General features: G+C 43.5%; 1 protein-coding gene across 1 annotated transcript in view; it reads left to right on the top strand.

Annotated features, from left to right (window-relative positions):
- LOC310934376 (protocadherin-15-like) overlaps window positions 1-20,191 on the top strand; it is a gene marked incomplete at both ends in the record, with an annotated part of 242,963 nt that overhangs the window by 114,476 nt on the left and 108,296 nt on the right. Inside the window, 2 exons of the mRNA XM_083898086.1 lie at window positions 6,750-6,843; window positions 17,003-17,131. Coding sequence (XP_083754212.1) covers window positions 6,750-6,843; window positions 17,003-17,131 — 223 coding nt within the window. The remainder of the gene's footprint in view (window positions 1-6,749; window positions 6,844-17,002; window positions 17,132-20,191) is intronic.

The following is a 20,191-nucleotide window of genomic DNA, read 5'->3' as shown; positions in this document are numbered from 1 at the left end:
GACTCTGTCTCGGCTCGTTTACAGCAACTAGGAGGTTTTTGACCATAAAAACAAGTTAATGTATGTAAGTAGACCTTCATAACATATATGTGCAAAAGGACCACTCTATGTGAGCTTTAAAAAATGATCAAGTTATTGAGATGTTGTGGTATTGTCACCACTGTTGTTGAGATGAAGAAATGACCGTTGCAACCTTCTACTTAAATGCCCTGCTTTCGAGGTAGAATATCACTGTAGCATGAGCTTTTCATAGGGATGTTCTTGTCGATTATCCCTGAACTTCTTGTGAGTAGTGTACGGTTCTGTTACCGTTTGATGCATATTTTGGTCTTGGTCCATTACTGTTCCAAACCTGTGCCGGTATCACAACCCTATTATGTGCCAGAACCACAGACGAAGTTACCCGGTGGAAGATGAAACTGGGCTTTTCTATCATCGTAGGGTGACATTGTGACAAAAAAAGAAAAGAAAGAGCAATAGACGACCGCCATTGTTTGCGTTGCCATGTGTAATCTCTGGAAGCAGATACGAGAGGGATCTTGTTTGAAGTAGATCAGCACATTCTTCAGCTCATTGTCTGGCGCGGCCGTCAGAAATATTACAATTTTCATTCAGCAAGCTCGCAATTTTAATAAGTAGGTGCCCGAAAGAGCGCGCTATGAATCAAAGCCTGATTAGCTGATACAATTGATGAGTGTGCAATGTACAGACTCCCGCTTCACATTCTCGTTTCTCAGCCTTGATTCAGTGAAGATGTTTTTTTTTGTGTGTTTTTTTTTTTTTTTTAACTTCCATTGCCGCATGATCAGATTCGGGCTCCGTATGGGGCTTGTTCAATCAAGCTCGTGTGAAAAATGAGCTCTCTAGTCTATAACTCACCAAAAAATTAGGCAGTTTCCTCCTCGAAGGATAGAAACGCTTCAGATTCACTTAAGCGTTACGGCTGCATGCAGGAAGTGCCGTCGATTCAGTGGCCGAGAGTTTGTCAGAGAACATAACTGACAAACCTGCAGGAGCAGACTTAACAGTTTATGGCAACTACGACTAGCACACTACCGTGTAAATGTATGCATTTAAATTCTGCTCTGGATACACCTGTCCTCCACTTTACCCTGACTTACACGAACCCTAAAAATAGACGAGTTTAAAAAAACAAAAAAAAAACACTTATTGCTCAGTTTTTGTTTCGAAAAAAAAACTCCAGGGCTGCATTTTAGTTTGGATACAGAACTTTGGAAACACTGACACTAGTTCCCTGCATTCACTTCCTGAATGGCATCTATAACAACATGCTGTCAGCTTCAGTTTCACCCTTTTCCTGACTTTTGCATCACCGTTGGTTGTGTTTTCTGAAATTTAGCAAACAAGTGCGGCGGAGATAATCATCGTGATTTCGAACTTTGTGTGGTACGACTGATAAATTAGGCACGGCAAAGGCACAATTAGGCTCAATGAGAAGCAACAACATAAAGCTCATTTAAAAGAAATAAAAAAATGAAAAAAAGAACTTACAAATTGATTAAATATTTACACAATATTAAAGATTAAAGGCGCTGATTTAAAGCAAATTCACTTAAGAACAGGGCAAGTGAATAACCTATTTAAATTATACATTTTATCCCAACCTGTCATGTCCTGCATCTAATACACAACCCTCTCTACTAAATATAAACTCTACACCTTTAAGGCCACAGTATACTTCTCCGACTGCGTAACCACGGAGACCCCTCGAGCCTTCATAGTTCTCCGTCGTGGTGCCGGATACGCACTGCAATTTCCCGCCCGATCAGTAGGGGTCACTACGCAAGGTTGTTGTGCTTCTGAGCAATGGCGTCCGAGAGAGAACGACTGTTGTTGTTGGAACGCAGTTTTAAGACCATTTGAGGCGAGAAATTGGCCATTTAGAGTCTAAACATGTGGTTTGTGGTTTGTGGATTGAGATATGACGTATTTATAGTTTGGCAGCGACGTTGTCGGCGGTGATCAGCTCCGCCTCTGTGGTCGCTCCGTGCACCCAGTGGCCGGCACAGAGCAGCGATATCTCGGCCTGGCCTGAGGACCGATCGCAGCCCTTGCCGTCTCCGCTTTCCCTTGACGGAGTGACGCACACTTAAAATTATTTGTGCACCCGGAGACAACAGAGAGGCTCTCTGACAGCCTCTCCGGCGACGTAGAGGAGCATCGTAACCTACGTAGAGCACTTTACGCAGAAGTATACATTGGACTTTAAACAAAGCGCTGTTGAAGTCGTACAAATACCTGAACTATAGTCCATCCCATATTATCTCTGTTCAAACACCAGCTACTGCCTTCAAACATTGCCACTGGCTTTCCCCAGTCCACTCTTGCTTCACTGATACAAGCTTTTTGTCAAACTCTGATCCAACCAGTACGAGACTCCCGTTGTCTCTACCTCCCTCAGCTCTCAGCCCATGTCGTGTCATTTTTCCAAATCAGACGTTGTCCAGATTTGGCTTCAGGATACCCTTTAATTCCCCCCTCCGTTTGTCCCGTTCAAATCTCATTTGCCTAAACAATACGTGTCTTAATCCAAATCACTTCTCAGAAGTGCAGTCGTGACTCCAGCGCTAACGTGGACCGATTTCACCTCAGGTAATGTATTCGTGCCGCCCCCCCCCCCCCCCGGGAAAATAAAGTCCTGCACATTAAGTCCAATTTACCATTATAGAGGCACAAATCTGAGCGGAATGAAACATCAGCCATTAGCTTGACTGGGATGGAGAGACCGGAGTCACTAAATGATACCGTTAGCGGCGTCACGTCCGTGGCAACGTCTTCTCTGCTGCTGCTGCTGCTGCTGGAGGAGAGGAGGCAGCGACACCATCATGCATGATCAGTGAACCTTTCAGACCCAGCTGCTTAAGTGTAGTTTACTACAGTCGCCCAGCTGTACGGAGAGGAAATTAACTCTCCGGGACCGGCAAAGTTAAAGATTAATCATTTTAATCCTCGTCATAATCACCACCAACATCATCACCATTAACACTGAAAATACAACAATTACCGCAGCATATCTTCATTATCATGCGTTCACATTCACATTCACATCCAACCACCCCTAAGCCTTCTTTGGCTTTGTTGCACACAAGAGCGTCTATTTTCCACTGGTGTGCATAATGTATAAATAAACATGAGTGAAGGATGTGTGCACTGCATTTGTATTGAGCGATGCGTTTGCCCTCTTGAACCGCCAGTCATCACACGTGTTGGCTTCTGAGCGAGTTGCGTTCCAAGGAAATGGTTCTGATGTTAAGTGAGTCCTCGCACGTGGAAGTGGGCAAAATGCTCTCGCTTGACTCTGTCGAAGATTTCATCTATTAAGCGATTGCGTTCGTCTGCTTCTTAGAAACGTCTCGGGAAGATGCTTTGACCCAGATGAGTGGTTACCGGCCCTTTTTCTCTGAAAGACCTATATTTGTGCGATTGTATACCGACGACCTCAGTGGACCCCCTCCACCCACGTGAACTCGCAGAAGAGAAGAAAACCTACTACATTTGATCTTATTTTATCTTCTTGTAACCATGTATCGTATCATCACAACTTGTGTTATCGTACTGGGTAAATCACGTTGTACATTTCCCCAAATATAGGACTCCCTTACCTTATTGTATCATACTGCGTCTTATCTTACCTCATGTAATTATGTGTATCTTATCTTTTCACATTTTCATAGCACATTGGATCTACTTTTATCTTATGCCATATATCGTATCATCACATTGAAAGTTATCGTATTGTACATTTCCCCTAATATAGGACTCCCTTACCTTATTGTATCATACTGCGTCTTAAGTTATCTGACGTAATTACGTATATCTTATCTTTTCACATTTTCATAGTGCATTCTATGTATATTTCTATATCTTATCTCATTGTATTGTGTTACATCTTATTTTATCTTAAAGGAAGGGGTGTCAAACGTATGGGCCGCGGGCCAGAACCGGCACACCAGAGCGTCCAATCTAGGACCGTAGGATGAATTTGTTTACGATTGCGATAAGATTTGTAATCGTACTGTGAAATACTTATATTTTTCATGTCCAGATACATGTGACTAAGTGTTTGTGCCTTTTAAGATCCACTGTGATGTGTACATGGGTAAATTTAGGCTTAATATTGTTGAAATTGCACTTATTTTACCTCAAGAAATTTCACATTTTGAAAAAGGACACTTCATGGACAAAGATTAGTTAGACATCCTTGTCTTAAACTATCATAATGTATTGTATATTTTCTTTTTATTTATATTTCATTTATTTTTGTATACGTTCTATTGTCGCATCTTGCGTTATTGCGTCTTTTCGATCATGTTCTTGAATTAGTCTTATCTTATCTTCATCATAATGTCATGATGTTCAATTATCTTTTCCGGGTAAAATCTGCCATTTTGAATTCAAAAGAGAGAGTTGTGAAACACCCCCCCCCCCCTTTTATGTTATAAAAACGCTTCACTCTGTATTATCCATATTAATTATTAATCTCACTCTCATACAAACATCTCAAGAGTCCAAGCAGCCGGGCTTTTAATGAGAGCTCAGAGACTTCATTTATATCTGACCCACCTTTATTTTTCAGGAATTAAGTATTTTTCTCTCACTGGCATTTTGACTTTAACTTTTTTTTTTTTTTTTTTTAAGATAAATAAATGTTTAATACAACCCTTATTATAAAAAATATAATTTACGACACAGTCATCAACATTTGATCAGTACAACCGTTAAGATCTAAAAGACTTTGCGACCCATTGTTAAGCATTCGTGTGACCCCAGTAGGGGTCAGGCCCCTCAGGTTGGGAAACACCGTCCGCGTTGCCTGAGAAACACTTCACAGAGACGTCGCCCGAGGTTTCAGGTGTTATTTTTTTTGGTTTTTTTGAGATGTTGCTGTTTGACAGTTATGGGCTGCAGAGACGAAAGCAGCCTCCGGGTTGGTCTCGGACTGTTTAAATTAGAAATGTGAAGGAGCGGCGAGCGAGCGAGCGAGGCAGGCAACGGGGAAATGTGACGGACATTAATCTGGCAGCGTTCATCTTTCCCCTCCGTGGTGCAGCAGCGCTTTGTGTGTTTGTAGTTGTATTTGTTACCTCTTTCCTGGCATAAACACTGGTCTTGTCAGGACCAGTCGTCCTCATTGAGAGTAAAACCTGCTCCTAATGTTTATTTTCGGGGGCTAAGAGTCAAATTCTGGTCAGGTGAAGGTTAGGAATAAGGCTTTTTTTTTTATTGACGTCAAAATGAATGGAAGTCCTTAAAAAAGACGGCCGGGCAAACCTCCGTGTGTGTGTCAGTGTCTTGTGCAGCCGTGTGTGCAAACGGAAGATAATTCAGCGTTCTGCTCGGGAGCGCGTGCACACTTTTGTGTTTTCGGGGATACCACGGTGCCAAATTATCCTTCTATGAAGGCGCAAGGGGGAGGCGGCGCTGGCTGCTGCAGTCGTCGGAAAGAAAACATGAATCCGTCTGTTGTCCGTGTGCTTTGGGGAGCAATGAGTCGGCTGCAGGGGGAAGAAGGAAAAAAAAGACAAGAGTGTGGGAGCTTTTAAAAGCCAAACCTGCTCTTCCTTCTCTCTATGAGAAGCAACCACATCTCACGCCGTCTATTGTTAAAGTGAATGAACTTTGCCTTTTCTATTGGCCTCGATTGAATTATATCGCTTAATGGATGTGTTTGGATGAAAGCTTGGCTCGGGGAAGTGCGGGAAAAGCTAACGTTTGCAGGCTGTAATTTGAAAATTTGTGGTGAGGAAATTTAAGGGTGGAACTAAAACAATAACAATAAAACAATATAAAGACGTTATTTTTTACAAGGTATAGGGATTGAGAGGGGTGCAGTGTGCGAAATACCCATTAATAATCGGGGGGGGGGGGGGGTCCCATCTCCCATTTGTTGCGCAATACTGTTTCACCATCCCAGGTACCACGCTGCAGTATTGGCTATTTTTCCTGTCAGATGTGGGCTTGTGTTGAGTATTTATTGAACCACCAAAACTCAACTTTAAATATAGTTTAAAAGAAGAGCCAGAAATTACGGAGCCCCCGAAGTGACATGAGGAAAAAAAAATGACGAAACATTTTTTTTTTTTGAAATCTCGAGTTTCAAATTCGAGATCTCGAGTTTCCCAAAAAAAAAAGAAAAAAAAAAAAAAGTGAAAAATCTTTTTTTCCATCATCTTTTGGAAACTCGAGGTCCCGACTTTCTAAAATATATGAATTTTTTTTTTTTTTTTTCACACACGTCACACACTTGCTGCAGCTGCTTGTAACACGGGTGCATTCATGGTTTTTTTCAAGCATAGTAATTTACATACACGGCGGCGCATTAATCGTTTTTCTTCGATTATAATGTTTTTATGATCGTGAGAAGCCAAAATCATGAATAAAATTCAATCAATCGTCCAGCCCTAGTTTAGACCCCTCAAATTTTGCCTTTGAGGCTTTCAGGGGGTCTCGAGTGTTAATCAGGGTGGGGTCTAACCCCCCAGACCCCCATGTATTTCGCACAGTGGAGGGGTGTATGAACTTGTATATAATTAAACATATATATGGTAAATATAAAGAGGAACATGCGTGGCTCATGGATGTCCTTTTTTGTCTTGTATATAGACAGTATATACATACATGCATATGACTTTCAGGAATGATCCTCGACAAATATGTGTATTTTGCTTCTTCTTCTTCTTCTTCTCAGTTTTTTTCTCTAACCTTTCTCTCTCTCTGTCTCTCCACAGTATTGGTCTTCTTCTCCTGGACAATCCTCTGGACAGAGAAACCACCGATCAATACCGTCTGATTGTCACGGCGTCTGACGGAAACCCTGGTGGGGTGAGTCACAATTCTGTCTTAATAAACAAAGTACTACTGACTTGATTCCTCTGCATCACAGACCCATGAATCATTTTTGAACACACGTTCCGTTCCGTTGTCTTCTGCTTATCGGGGTCGCGGGGGTTAGCATGGAAACCCAGACGGGCTCTCTCCCTGTCCACTTCTACCATCTCCTCTCAGGGGGTTCTAAGGTGTTCCCAGGTCCAGCTGAGAGACGTAATCTCTCCAGTGTGTCCTGGATCGTTCCTTTTGGAGGGTTCCACCAAGAACCCTTTTTAAGCCCTTTATTCAAGAAAGGGGTTTTAAAGGGTTCTCTGGATCAAAATGGTTCTTACTGGAACCATTAGTGTTACCAAGACCCCTTGAAAAACACTTTCTTTGGTGAAAGGGTTTTTCAGAAGCAAATGGTTCCAGGTAGAACCTCAGCCCTCGTAAAAGGACCCTTTTGGAACCTAAGAGTGTATCTCTAAAGGAAGCTCATTTCGGCCGCCTGTATTTGCGATCTCGTTCTTTTCGGTCATTACCCAAAGTTCCCTTTTTTCACCACAACAGACCGGTTCAGTTTTGAACATCTTCTCATACGTACAGTCTTAATAAGTCAGACATTCAGCTGCATTAGCCTGGGAACACATTTGCAGACGCTTTCCCAACCTTTTAGTTAATAAAACAGTATATGAATATGTTTTAATTAATTGAATAAACTAGTGCCGGGCACGTTAACGGCGTCAACGTTAGTGCATGACGCGTCATGTTTACGTGACTCCCGATTTGTTAAAATGGGTCTCTAAAGTAACGCTAAACTTTAAGGTACGCTGGTTATTTGTAGCGCTGCTCTTTTCGTTTGATTAACAGAACGTTCCAGTTCGACTCTAGGAGCTCTAACAGTGCTAACGGAGCTAACGGAGCTAACTGGTAAACAGTGCCTGGACTCCAGTGCCGCAGCATGAAAAACTGTGTTACTTTAGAGACTCATTTTAACAGTCCGGAGTCACATGACAACATGACGTCACGCGTCAGTCGTCATGGAAACGCACCATGCGTTAATGTTGATATTTACAAATTCAAAATGATAGCATACGTTTTACATATTATGGCTGTAAATCAGTGTGAAGACACACTGTATTTCTCACGAACAAGCAAACTTTATGTTAGCAACGAAGACACAGGAGAGCTCGGAAAGTTGCCCCCTTTCCCATATATCTCTCGTATTTTACGTGGATACGATATCATGACTTCCACATTGTGCCGAGTTCTTCACTGACAACGGTAATTTGACAAAGAACTGCTCTGAATACAGCCATAAAAGTGGAGTGACATTAAGGTATTTCAGTAAATGAGTCATAGTCCTTCAGTGGAATCGTTAAGCTTTGCAATTTCCAAAGCAAATTGGGGAAATCGCTACCATGCGCGAAAGGTTCCTGCTGCCCACCTTTATGATCAGTGTTATTCACATATTGTAAGACTTTAAGCCAGTATTCAGCAGTTCTCTGACTCACTCACTTACACCTGTTGTGACTGGGAAACTGACGTTTAAGATTAAAAACACTTAAGTTCCCCTTCAACATAAGGTTCTGTCCACACGCTATCATCAATAACACTTGAGCAGTAGACTCCGCTTCGTATATTGTCAGGAATATCTCCGTAACGGCAGCGAACGCACCGTCTCGTCTGCTTTATCTCTGCCACACTGACAGCTGATAATCAGTCAGTACAAACCGACGTAATTTAATTAGACCTGACTTTGCTTGGCTCCACTTCTGCTGCTGCCGCCGACTCCGTTCCAGGCAGAGGTGAAACTCGCTTTCCCCCTTTTTAAAAGACGCCGCGTTATGATTGGTAATGAACCTGACTTGATGAGCCGTCACCGGGAATTATGTTAAATGCCTCCCCCTCTGCACCTGCGCGCTCTCATAAACACATCCTCCTCCTTCTGTTGACAGACCGCACGCGTTCGTCAAGCGGAGCTGCGAGGAGTCGAGACGATTGGGAGTTAATTTACTGTATTGCACGTTAACACGGCGGAGGTTGAGCCAACAAAGGGTGAGACGGAGCGACTGCGGCATCATTTAAAAACACGCATTTTTATCGTCCAGATTACACGATCACAAGTCGCCTTTGTCCGTATTATCACGCCTGCAATCATGTTGATGAGTTACCCTAGGCAGACCAGTATAAACGGGAAGGTGATTCCATTGTCGGAGTTGTTTGTTTAGGGCTCATCAAACGACATAAGACCTATTTTCCAACTCAGCCGATTTGATGGAGACGTCTGGAGACGTTTTCAAGAAATTTCATTCAGTTCTTCTAGTTGCTGAGTTCGCTGGTGCTATGGCTAGCGCAAGTCAATGTTACGAGCTAGCATGGCATTAGAAACACTCGTACCGACTCCACGGTGCACCTGAGGCAAATCAGCTGTAATGGAAGACTATCGATGTACATATCTGTGTTGATAGAATGATATTTGAAACAAAACTAACCACATGATTCGCATGAATTTTTGAGGGACTACTTTCTCAGCAGCAGCAGAATCAGTCCGCCGCTGCCGTAGCCTAACAGGAAGTATGACGCGCTGCTTCTGCTGCTGAGACATAAATCCTTCAAATTGCAAGGTTGGTTTTATTTCAAACATTCTATCAACACAGATATGTACATCGATAGTCTGCCGTTACAATTGATTTGCCTCGGGTGCACTGTGGAGTCGGTATGAGTGTTTCTAATGCTATGCTAGCTTGTACCATTGACTTGCGCTAGCCATAGCACCAGCGAACTCGGCAACTAGAAGAACTGAATGAAATTTCTTGAAAACGTCTCCAGACGTCTCCATCACACCGGCTGAGTTGGAAAAAAGGTCTCATGTCCAAAATTCCGAACTATCCCTTTAAGTGGAACCAGCTTTTTGGGGATTTTTGGGTTCCCAGAATGAAAGCATCTCGAAACACCACAGCTAGCTTCATGTGCACGCCCCACGTCGTCTTTGCCGTTGTTTGTGTGCATCTGTTTCGGCGTTGCATCTCCACATTACAGCATTTCGAGTCGTTTTCATGGGTTTTCTTGTGCATGAATGCATTTCTTGAAACTGTTCTCAACTAAAAGAAAAAAGATCATATCGGGCCTCGGTTTACGAAAGTACATCTAATAATAATAATGGAGACGAGTCAGAGCAAGGATTTCTTTTATTCGACTGATGAAGGATGTGAAACTGAAACTCGGTGAAAGTACGTCGGTGTTAGCGTAGCTTTTAATTCGCAGCTAATAGTCGAGGTGTTGCCCGACCGCAACGCAGTTCCCGACTTTTGAACATCTCTCTTTGAGGGCTTCAAAACGGTGTGGACTTTAAGCGTTGTTAAACAAAAAAGTAGAATAGGAGTAGAACGGATGTAGCTGAGGACAGAAGATTTGAGTGCAACTCATTAAAACAGTGACCTCATTGTGACTGAAAGCAATACAAAAAAAGCTTAAACTTAAAATATAAACGCTAAGAGAAGACCTAATGTTGATTTCGGGGGGGTCGCCATTACAGTTTCAGTCGTAGTAAATGGACACAATTGTGCCGTGTTAATTTAGCACTGCTACTACTACTACTACGACCGCTTAGATTATGTTAGTTAGAAACTTCTCTGGGTTAATTTGTTAATTAGCAATGTTTTCTGTTTGTTTCACCAAAGTCGAGAAACCGTGACGTCTTTACACTGTTAGCTCACCTCGGAACTAGGAAAACGAGCGTCACGAGAGTCGAGCAGAGTCATTTTAAAAGGAATACTTCCTCAAATAAGGTGCTGTGTCATAGGTCGTGGAGCGGGAGAAGCAAGAGGAACTGGACAGTGACAAGAGTCAGAGAGCGAAAATCAATTGAATAAAAAAGCGAGAGTGAAGCTGTGCCACATGCTGCCAGATTGTACAAACTGACACCGTTTACATGTGCAGTGTGTGTGTGTGTGTGTGTGTGTGTGTGTGTGTGTGTGTGTGTGTGTGTGTATGGCAAATGTCTTGTCCACTGAGTAAATTCCTCGCCGACTTGCGTGGGTTGAATGTCACAGCGAGAATAGAAACGCTGTCACAACAGGAACGCGGCTACAAGAGGGGTGGAAACGGTTTCAACGACACGCGGCGCCGTAAAAAGGAGGACGGAGAGTGGCGATCGAAGGGAGGAAGAAAGAAACAAAGAGAGAGAGGAAAAAAGGGGGACACCGTAGATTCAAAGTGTGTAATTAGCACAGAATGTCGGTAACCATGGCAACCTGGCAAAAAGGAGCATAAGAAAAAGTCATGCTCCCCAGGGTGGTTGCGGCCCCCCCCTCTGAGAGTCCAGTCAAATATGTGTTCGTGCACACGGCCACTAACTTGTTCTTTGTAGAGTTGGATTTCTTTTTTTTTTTTTTTGTAAATGTTCACCTGCTCGTGCTTGAAGCTGATTGTTCTCAATTACCGCCCCAATATTGGAAAGTTAAAAATCAGAGCTGGATAAAAAAAAACGCTCGTCCTGCCTTCAGAGACACGATCGTATCAGTCCTACGCGTCGTGGACTCGAAAGACCCATCATCATCATCATCATCATCATCATAGTCCACCTCTGGATCCTTTGGCGCCCGAGGACAGCAGATAAGACATCAGAGTCTATTCCGCGTTGAATAAATGATAGACGCTCGTTAATCAGAGTCATGAGGTGGGAGGTTTGATAACGACCGCGCGCTCGCCCCGCCGCCGCCACGTGACGGAGACGATAATTGGCTTCTGAGGCGAAATGAAGCGGCAGAGCCCGCGTCGCCACACTGATGGCCGACTGGAGGGCGTGAAGGAGCAGACGAGGCATGGGGGGGGGGGTGTAATGGTCGATTATGTGTGACTTTCCCCCCCCGAACAAAGAGAAACAACAATGGCCAAAGAAGCGATTCTTTCGCCCCCCCCCCCGACAGCGAGATGTATGTGATTATTATCTCGGTCATTTCCTCGGTGACGCCGGACGCCTCGTCGTTCACGGCAGCTCCTGCTCGGCGAGGCCGGGGCCGTCTCCTCTCCAGAATTACTCATCCTTCCTGCACGCTCGCAGATGTCGTTTTCCACAATTATATCTGCGAACGGCCATTGTCCCAGAGCACCGAGACGTTATCGATCGCGCATAATCATCCGATTTTCATGCCGTTTATGACGTCACGGTGTCTACTCCTTACATTGAGTTTCTGCTCCCTCTCGAGTCTGAGCTTGGCGTCGATGATTCTGTCTGACCTGGAAGCTTCGACTCGGTCTGATGCGGAATTTTGGTCTAAGTTTTCTAACCTTGGGCAGTGAGGTTGTGCCGTCTTTGGGCCAATTCCAATTCCTGTGTTAACCCTCAAGCTCAACCCTCAAAACCAAGTGTTGAGGGTTATTTTGTCACTTAGAAAAGGGACACCCCTTCAATGCAGATACGTCTTCAGACTGTAGGGGGCAGAATAACTGGAAAGCTGCATCCAGTCTGTCAACTCCAAAAAAGAAGAAGAAGAACACATTTACGTCACGATTATTTATTACGATCCGTTTTTCAGTCAAGTTATTAGGTTGTCAGTTAGTTATAAGATGATACTCATACAAATACCACAACCACGGACATATTCAGCTGACAGTTACCACACACCACGGCTTATTGAAAAGTAAACCATAGCAAACCATCGCTTGTCCGCACCGGCCGACTATTGACAAAAGATCGTAAAGTAAAAATAAATGTTACGCAACAATGACGTCAGTAATCCATAACATGGGCCTAAACTAAGATAATACAATGGTTTTCATTTCATTTTTATATCTCTATTAACAAAGAAAATACTTCATTTGTAGCGTACTCGTTTCGCTGCTTTCGGCGCCATCTTTGTTATGGCAAAACACACAATGCATTCTGGGTAGCCCTTGCTCCCATGGGTGGTCTCGGAAAATCTCAATATTGAGGGCGATACAGCCCTTAAACTTGCCCCTCAACTTAATTTTTCTGAGACTCGGGACAGCACTTGCACTAGAGGGAGCGCACATTTTTGAGATTGAGGGTTAAGCAAGGAATTGGAATTCACCCTTAGTCTTGTGGGTTAGGGTTTGGTTCTCAGACAGATGTGATTGGAATGACTCAGCCGTAAACTCAGGCTTTTTGTGACATCATTTCCACATGAGTCTGACAGAGAGAGACTGGCATTAAGATATTATTCTGCTATATTTTGTCTACATATCCTTAAACCCAGCCTTGATATCGTCATTCTACCTCCGATCCCTACGTCCTGCGTCCTCAGAGGCTGCAGATGCTTTCTTTTGCATAATATCCATCCTTTAGCATATGCTCTTTGAAAGTCATCTCCCATTTAGTGCATCCTGAAGTTTACCTGGCAGCCTCATCATGTTTTGTTTTTTTAGATTCTACAGTTATTGTTTTTTTTTAGGGGTGAGGTAGTCTGGTTTATCTGTCTCCTTCTTGGCCCTGAGAGACAGCAAGCCTTATCAGCATGCAGTCTCTGCTTCCAAGCATCTACATGTTTACCTTGCAGCTGCTTGTTCTGGCAACTTGTTTTTTTTTTTCGTGGTTTTCTTGAGCCAGACAGTCCAGTTCATCTTCAGCCTCTGGAGTTCCTCTGGAGACGCGCTCTATAGTTTAAAGTTCACGTCCGCGGTCGCGTCGAATGGAAAAAAAAAACGTACAACGTTGACCTGGTGATGGAGCTGGACGAAAAAAGTCCAGGAGGGTCACCAGAGTTATTATTACAATTCATCCCCGGGGGGGGGGGGCTGTTGAAATTAAATGTTCATTACATTTTACATGTGGCTGTGGCTCAGGAGAAAGAGTGAGTCATCCACAAATCTCTCCGAATCCCAGGCCCTTCTTTGGTCGTGGCCAACTATCCTTGGGCAAGAAACGCTGAATTCTTAACTTCTCCCGATGCACAGTCGCCATCATCATTATGTCAATGATGTGTTTATGCCTTGGGTGAATTAGAGGCAAAATTGTTAAGTGCTTTGTAACGCAAAACAATATAACACATGCACATTACTGTGTATGTGCATGTGTGAGGAGAGCGACGAAAGAGTTTTTGCGGATTCGTCCCCCCGATCGGCGGCCGACGATATCTGTTCCAAATGTCACGAGAATTAATTCAAATTACGATATCTCACAAAAACGAAAATAAAAAATCCAGCTACATATTAACGCTCCCGACTGACATTAATGAAAAAATCAAAGATTCTATACGTGATGTGCAACCCCACCCCTTTGTGACATTTAAGGAGCGTCACAGTGGTTTTTTTGCCAATAAGATAGTTAGAAAGAGTATGAGTAGAGCATTTTCCTGCAAAACTAGGAAATGTTTTGACGGTTTGGATCGCTCCAGTGATTTTCTGGGACTTCCGCCGCACTTTCATCATTCATTCTAAAAGGGCACATCACTCTCTGCTCATCGACCTCCCCCAACCCCCCCACTTGCTATCCATGGCTGCCCCAAATCAAATTCAAGCCGCTAATGCTGACCTACAAAGTAAATTTCCAGTTCCACACCCATCTAGTTGAGCTCAATCGCAAGGCCTCGTGCTTTGTCTTTGTCGACTTGTTGTGTTCTCCACCAAGGAACGTGTAGGCATGTCACGGTCCAGACACTTCCTGCTTTTTTGGTTCCCTGCCGGTACAACAAAACACGACGAAAGAGTCTCAAGAGGACTCTTCTTCGAGTACCTTAGCACTTCATGTCCACGGATGTGTCCTTACACAGACGGCCACTTCTCTTTTGTGGTTCCCTACTGGGAAGAACAAAACTAATCTGTCCTTCTCTGTCTTCCAAGACTATCATATCTTCTAACGCATGAGACCTGCTTTAGTATTCCATGTCCACCTGGGGGTGATACGGGCATCAAGAGAAGGTTTTACTCCTATCGGCACCTTAAATATCTGCTCAACATAACATGGAAATTCCTCCATATCATTATTATTTCACAGAAAATCCAAGCTATCAGCCTTCTATTAGTGTATTTCGAGTAGAGTTTTCTTCACCAAATGTTCATTTTTCTGTCGACTGCTGCAGTCGTCCCACTGGGGTTTCCTCCCTGCACAGTCCCGTCTTTAATCAGCCTAAAAGGGCACAAGTCTCACTGCTCATCGACACACACCCGCCATCCATGGCTGCCCAAATCAAATTTGAGTCTCTAATGTCGACCTATAGAGCAAAAATACAGGTCACCTACTTGAACGCAAGCTCGTGCTCTTTCGTTCCTCTCGGGAATGTTGTCTGGTTACTGCAGTTCTGCTTTAGGCGACCGTAGTTCCGACCCAACCTTTGTTCCTTAAAGCCTCCCTTACTTGTGTCCAAGACAAAGACACAAACGTTTATATGCAGAAATAAAAGCAGTTGTAGGTTTTTCATTCCAGCGTATGAGGATAAAAACAGTCCTGTGCTTCCATAAAATCAAAACCAAGGTGACTCTTGAGATATTGCTTTCTTGTTTTCCTTTTTTGATACCAGTGAGTCTTTGGTACTTTTTTATGTTTCTCAGACACGATATGTTGTTGTACAGATGCTGACAACAGGCACCCGATCAAATATAACCGCTAACTGACCCGATGAGACTTGCTCACGGGTGTTGGTAATAAATAGCTCAGTGAATTTGAAGGTGGACCAAAAAAAATGGGTTTAAATTTGAGTGATAATGAGTTCTGACGATCCAGAACCCTAACCTAGACCGGAAGTTCTAATTAACGCTGTTTTTAGTGTGTATCTGCGTCATTACCTTGTTTATGAAGAAGCCCTGAAGGTTCTAAACAAACACTTCAGCCACTGCTGAGAACGCTGTGTTTTATTGTAATCTCGGGCTCAGTGAGATCTCTGAAAAAACCCTGTCCGGTTACGTAAACACCGGTTCTCCGGAACAGCAGATCGTCCTGCTCCGGGCACTAGTCCGGGCACATCCGGTTGCGTACATTGAACCGCAGAAGAAGAATAACGTCCGTTGTGGAGGTGTTTCACGAGCGACAGTGTCTTCTGACTCCGGCTCAAAGTCATAAAAGAGACTGCGGCGGGGAGTTGTGAAGAAGCTATTTTTAAACATTGTTAAAACAATGAGCAGCAGTGCATCCACCGCTCCATAGGGGGGAGCTGCGCTTCCGCGGGTGTGCTGAATATGTCACTTCCGGGTACTGGCCAATCACAAGACAGTTAGGAAGGCTCTACTCTGGCTGGCCAATCACAACACACTCTGTCTTCTTGGGGTGAGAGTTGAGTCTGAAATATCGCGGCTGGGAAACAGCGTCAGAAAAGAGGATTTCTATCGGCTCGTTCACAGCAACTAGGAGGTTTTTGAGCATAAAAACAAGTTAATGTATGTAAGTAGACCTCCATAACTAACATATATGTGCAACAGGACCACTCTATGTGAGCTTTAATATGCACAAATATAGTTTTTATAGTTTTTAGCAGATAAAGCTCTGATCTTTAGCGCTCCCCTCTGTGGGACTTGGACTCCAGGTTGGGAACCATGGGTCTAAAGGCCCTTGTATACTTCACATTGCGCAGACCCTGGTATACTTGTGTGTCGAGGTCCTGTGGTATCTCGCTTGACCGCCACGGATTACGACACAATCCTACCAAAGAAGAAGAGAACAACGCTCCGTCTTCGAGCGGCTCAGAGCTGAAAGGCCTCTCGGGCAGGGGTTTCGAGGGTTGCCAGATCGAGGCTCAGACGTCTCTCCTTGGCTTAGCACTATCTGGGTACGCTCGTTGACGATGATGCAAAAGAAAATTGAGAGAGACACTGGTCTCGAGCAAGGGCATCCTTTTAAGAACATCATGAATAATTGACTCTCCTCGAGAATACCTTCTCTTCTAACTCCCCCTTACCTCGTAGTGATCTCTGTTCCCCTTTCTTTACCGGATGACACGGCGTCGCTCTCCCGCTGTACAGAAACATCAGCGTCGTCCTTCAGTCGCTGCGGAAAAAACCGTATCAGCCACATGAGTAAATGTAAATGTGATGCAGTGCAGTATTTATGACTCTAATAGTGCACTCTGTTGGGTCTGGGAAACATAGCCTTCGCTAAATATTTCAGTTGCGTGTGTGGAAAAACACATGGAGGCCAGATTTGAGCAGAGTTTTGAGAGAGTAAAAACGGACTTCAGAGTTAGTGCATTGTTTAACGTTTTCGCTTTCTGTCTTTTCACAGACGTCCACCGCTACCGTGAACATCGTCGTCACGGACGTCAACGATAACGACCCCGCTTTTAACATCACCTTACCCGCTAATTTCACCGTGCAAGAAGAGCAGGCGAATTTCTTCATAGGACAAGTGCTGGTAAGTGAATGACGTCTTATAAGAATTGTGGAATGAAATGTTATTTTGCCATTTTTTTTAAAGCTTTTCGGTTGTAAATTCAGGTTTTGGAGGCTGCAGTCGGTCTAGTCGTTTTAAAATAAGGACTATGGCATTTTAAAAGCATTTCCCATTGTTGTCAGTGGTGTTGACTTGTCAACCAAAGCTCTACCGGTCTAATAACTAGTGCTCATCAGTGGGTTAATTATGAGTTTTGACAGTTCTGACAGTTTCTCCCGACAGACAGTTTTGAACGATTGTTTTAAACTCACTTACTGTTTTCAGAGCAGTAAACGCCAGGATACATCTGGGATGTGCAGCAGTGATACTAAAAATAATATATACATTTACATCAAAGTACACAAAGACGTCAACGAGTATAATGGAAAAGTATGTGTAGACATTTCATATGTAAATAAAACCCTGTAAGTAGTAGGTGAGAAAATTAATAAAATGTTGATATAATGGAAAATGCGCTTATACTACACAATAATTAAGGTTTGAGGTAATTAACGGGAAAGAAATTAGAATAAACGGCCGTAATCAATTTCATCGGCTTATCCGACTCTAACGAGCAACTTGAGGCAGATTCATAAATATGAATATTAACAGCGTTGCTTGTGGATTTAATCGTTTGCAAATGAAAACTTGAAATTGTTTTATTGTGACTCGTTTTTTTTTGATTGGAGTATTTATTTTGCGCAAGGAGGCTCCTGCTTGTGGTAAACAGTGACTGATACAACCGGAAGGTTTATGTCGCTTTGAGGGTGTAAAACTTTTCCAACAGTAGGTGTCCCATTACATTTTCAGTCGGTGGTAAAAAAAAAAAACAGACGAGTCCAAGTTTATAAACTGTGAAATGAGACGAAAGGACACGAGAAGGGAAGCCTGTTGTTTTTGCGAGGTAACCTTAACTCCACTCTCAGTCCCATATGTTTGCAGCCAGCTGCTCGATCGGAGCTCAGCGCACCGACGCCAACTCTTTCTCTTCCCCCTCTTTACATCTTGGAAAAGGTTTCTCCGTCGGTGACTCGCCAGCCCCCCCCCCCCCCCCCCCCCCCCCCCCCGAGCCCAGTGGGCTGTGGCTTTTCCGAATCGAAGCGTAAAAGCACTTAGCTCGACACGATCCTCGTGCTCTTCGTGCAAATGCGCGCGGGGAAACGCGGCGGCGACTTGGCTCGTTGTAGCTGATCAAGAAGGAGGGAACGTCGCCCTTTTGTTTCTGTCGCGGCAGCTGTGCTTGGCGAAACTCTCCTCTCCGTGTGTGTGCGCAAATCAATGAAACAATGGCTTGTGATTGGATTTGTTGGGAAATGACACTGACGAATTTTTACCAAATTCTGATTAGAACGATAGAATTACCCCGTATTTATGCAGATGACACCCTGATTTCACCAACTGATTAAATGCTCTTGCGTGTGCCAGTTCTTGGAGGAAGTAAATGGACGTTCAGCTCTCTGGTTTGATGGAGGGGAGGGGGGTGATTTGAAAATCTTTCAGGATTCAGGAAGAACTCAAAAGATCGGGTTGTTTTCAATTAGAAAAATGACGATGAGGAAAGTTAGAATGCTGTTGTAATGTTCATGAGCATCATCAGCTACCACAGGACCACAAACACTCAGAGTAGAGCTGAAACGATTAATTGATGAATCCATTAGTAATCGATTACTAAATTCATCGTCAACTATTTTGATAATCGATAATCGGTTCGAAGCTTTTTTCATTGATTTCTGATCGTTTCATCTTCTAAAATGTGAATATTTTCTTTGTTAATTTGCGAATACATCGTCATTTCCAGGTTTGACTAACACTGATCAGCGTTTTTTAACATTTTCGGACATTTTATGAACCAACCGATTCATCGATTCATCGAGAAAATAATCGACAGATTAATCGATTACGAAAATAATCGCTAGTTGCAGCTCTACTCCAGAGCATCATCTCTTTTATTTCACAGGGGTGACGACCCCAAGAAGAGGACATGATTCAAATAGCAGCTTTTTATTTTGACAGGTTAAGTACACTCCGAAGTGGAGGCAATTTTGCCCAAAAATCCAGTTTCAAACATGGGCAAAGTCAAAGTGTGAAAATGGTAGAATGCTTCTTGTGAACAGGAACACAAAGAGCATTATTATTCTAACACTTCACACACAGGCGAAGAAAGTTGGGAACGGGTGTGGTTAATCGCCGAAAGAAATACAGTAAAACAGGAAGTGACACGTAAAGGCTTGTTCACATTGAGCGTCTGAAAGTTGCACAAATAACACATGGAAGGAGCTAGAGAGGTGTTTTGGAAGGTGTTATGATGTCTCTGTTTGCTGCAGCTAGATGCAAAACAACTAAAACCTTCAGCTGTCCTTCAGCAACTGATTCTGGAAATTCAAAGATTATTCCAAGAGTGGACGACAACCAAGTTGAACGACGTATTTTTTTTAATCTCTGTGTTACATGGATGCCCTGTGAAAGACAGTTGTGTTGCTTGGACTTTTTATGACAGGGTCCTGAAATTGTGGTACGAACTATGTTGTTATGTTATGTTGTTACTTAAAGCTCACATAGAGTGGTCCTGTTGCACATATATGTGAGTTATGGAGGTCTACTTACATACATTAACTTGTTCTTATGGTCAAAAACCTCCTAGTTGCTGTAAACGAGCCGATAGAAATCCTCTTTTCTGACGATGTTCCTCAGCCACGATATTTCAGACTCAACTCTCACACCAAGAAGACAGAGTGTGTTGTGATTGGCCAGCCAGCGTAGAGCCTTTCCCAACTGTCTTGTGATTGGCCAGTACCCGGAAGTGACATATTCAGCACACCCGCTCTCAGAAGCGCAGCTCCCCCCTCTGGAATGGTGGATGTACTGCTACTCATTATCAAAACATCTTTTTTAACAGTGTTTAAAAATAGCTTCTTCACGACTCCCCGCCGCAGTCCCTTTTATGACTTTGACCCAGAGTCAGAAGACACTGTCGCTCGTGAAACACCTCCACAACGGACGTTATTCTTCTTCTGTGGTTCAATGTACGCAACCGGATGTGCC

Source organism: Microchirus variegatus, assembly GCF_963457635.1.
Source record: "Microchirus variegatus genome assembly, chromosome: 11".
NCBI classification, from domain to species: Eukaryota; Metazoa; Chordata; class Actinopteri; order Pleuronectiformes; family Soleidae; genus Microchirus; species Microchirus variegatus.
The sequence above is the reverse complement of the archived record's forward strand: the minus strand, read 5'-3'. Positions and strand labels throughout refer to the sequence as shown.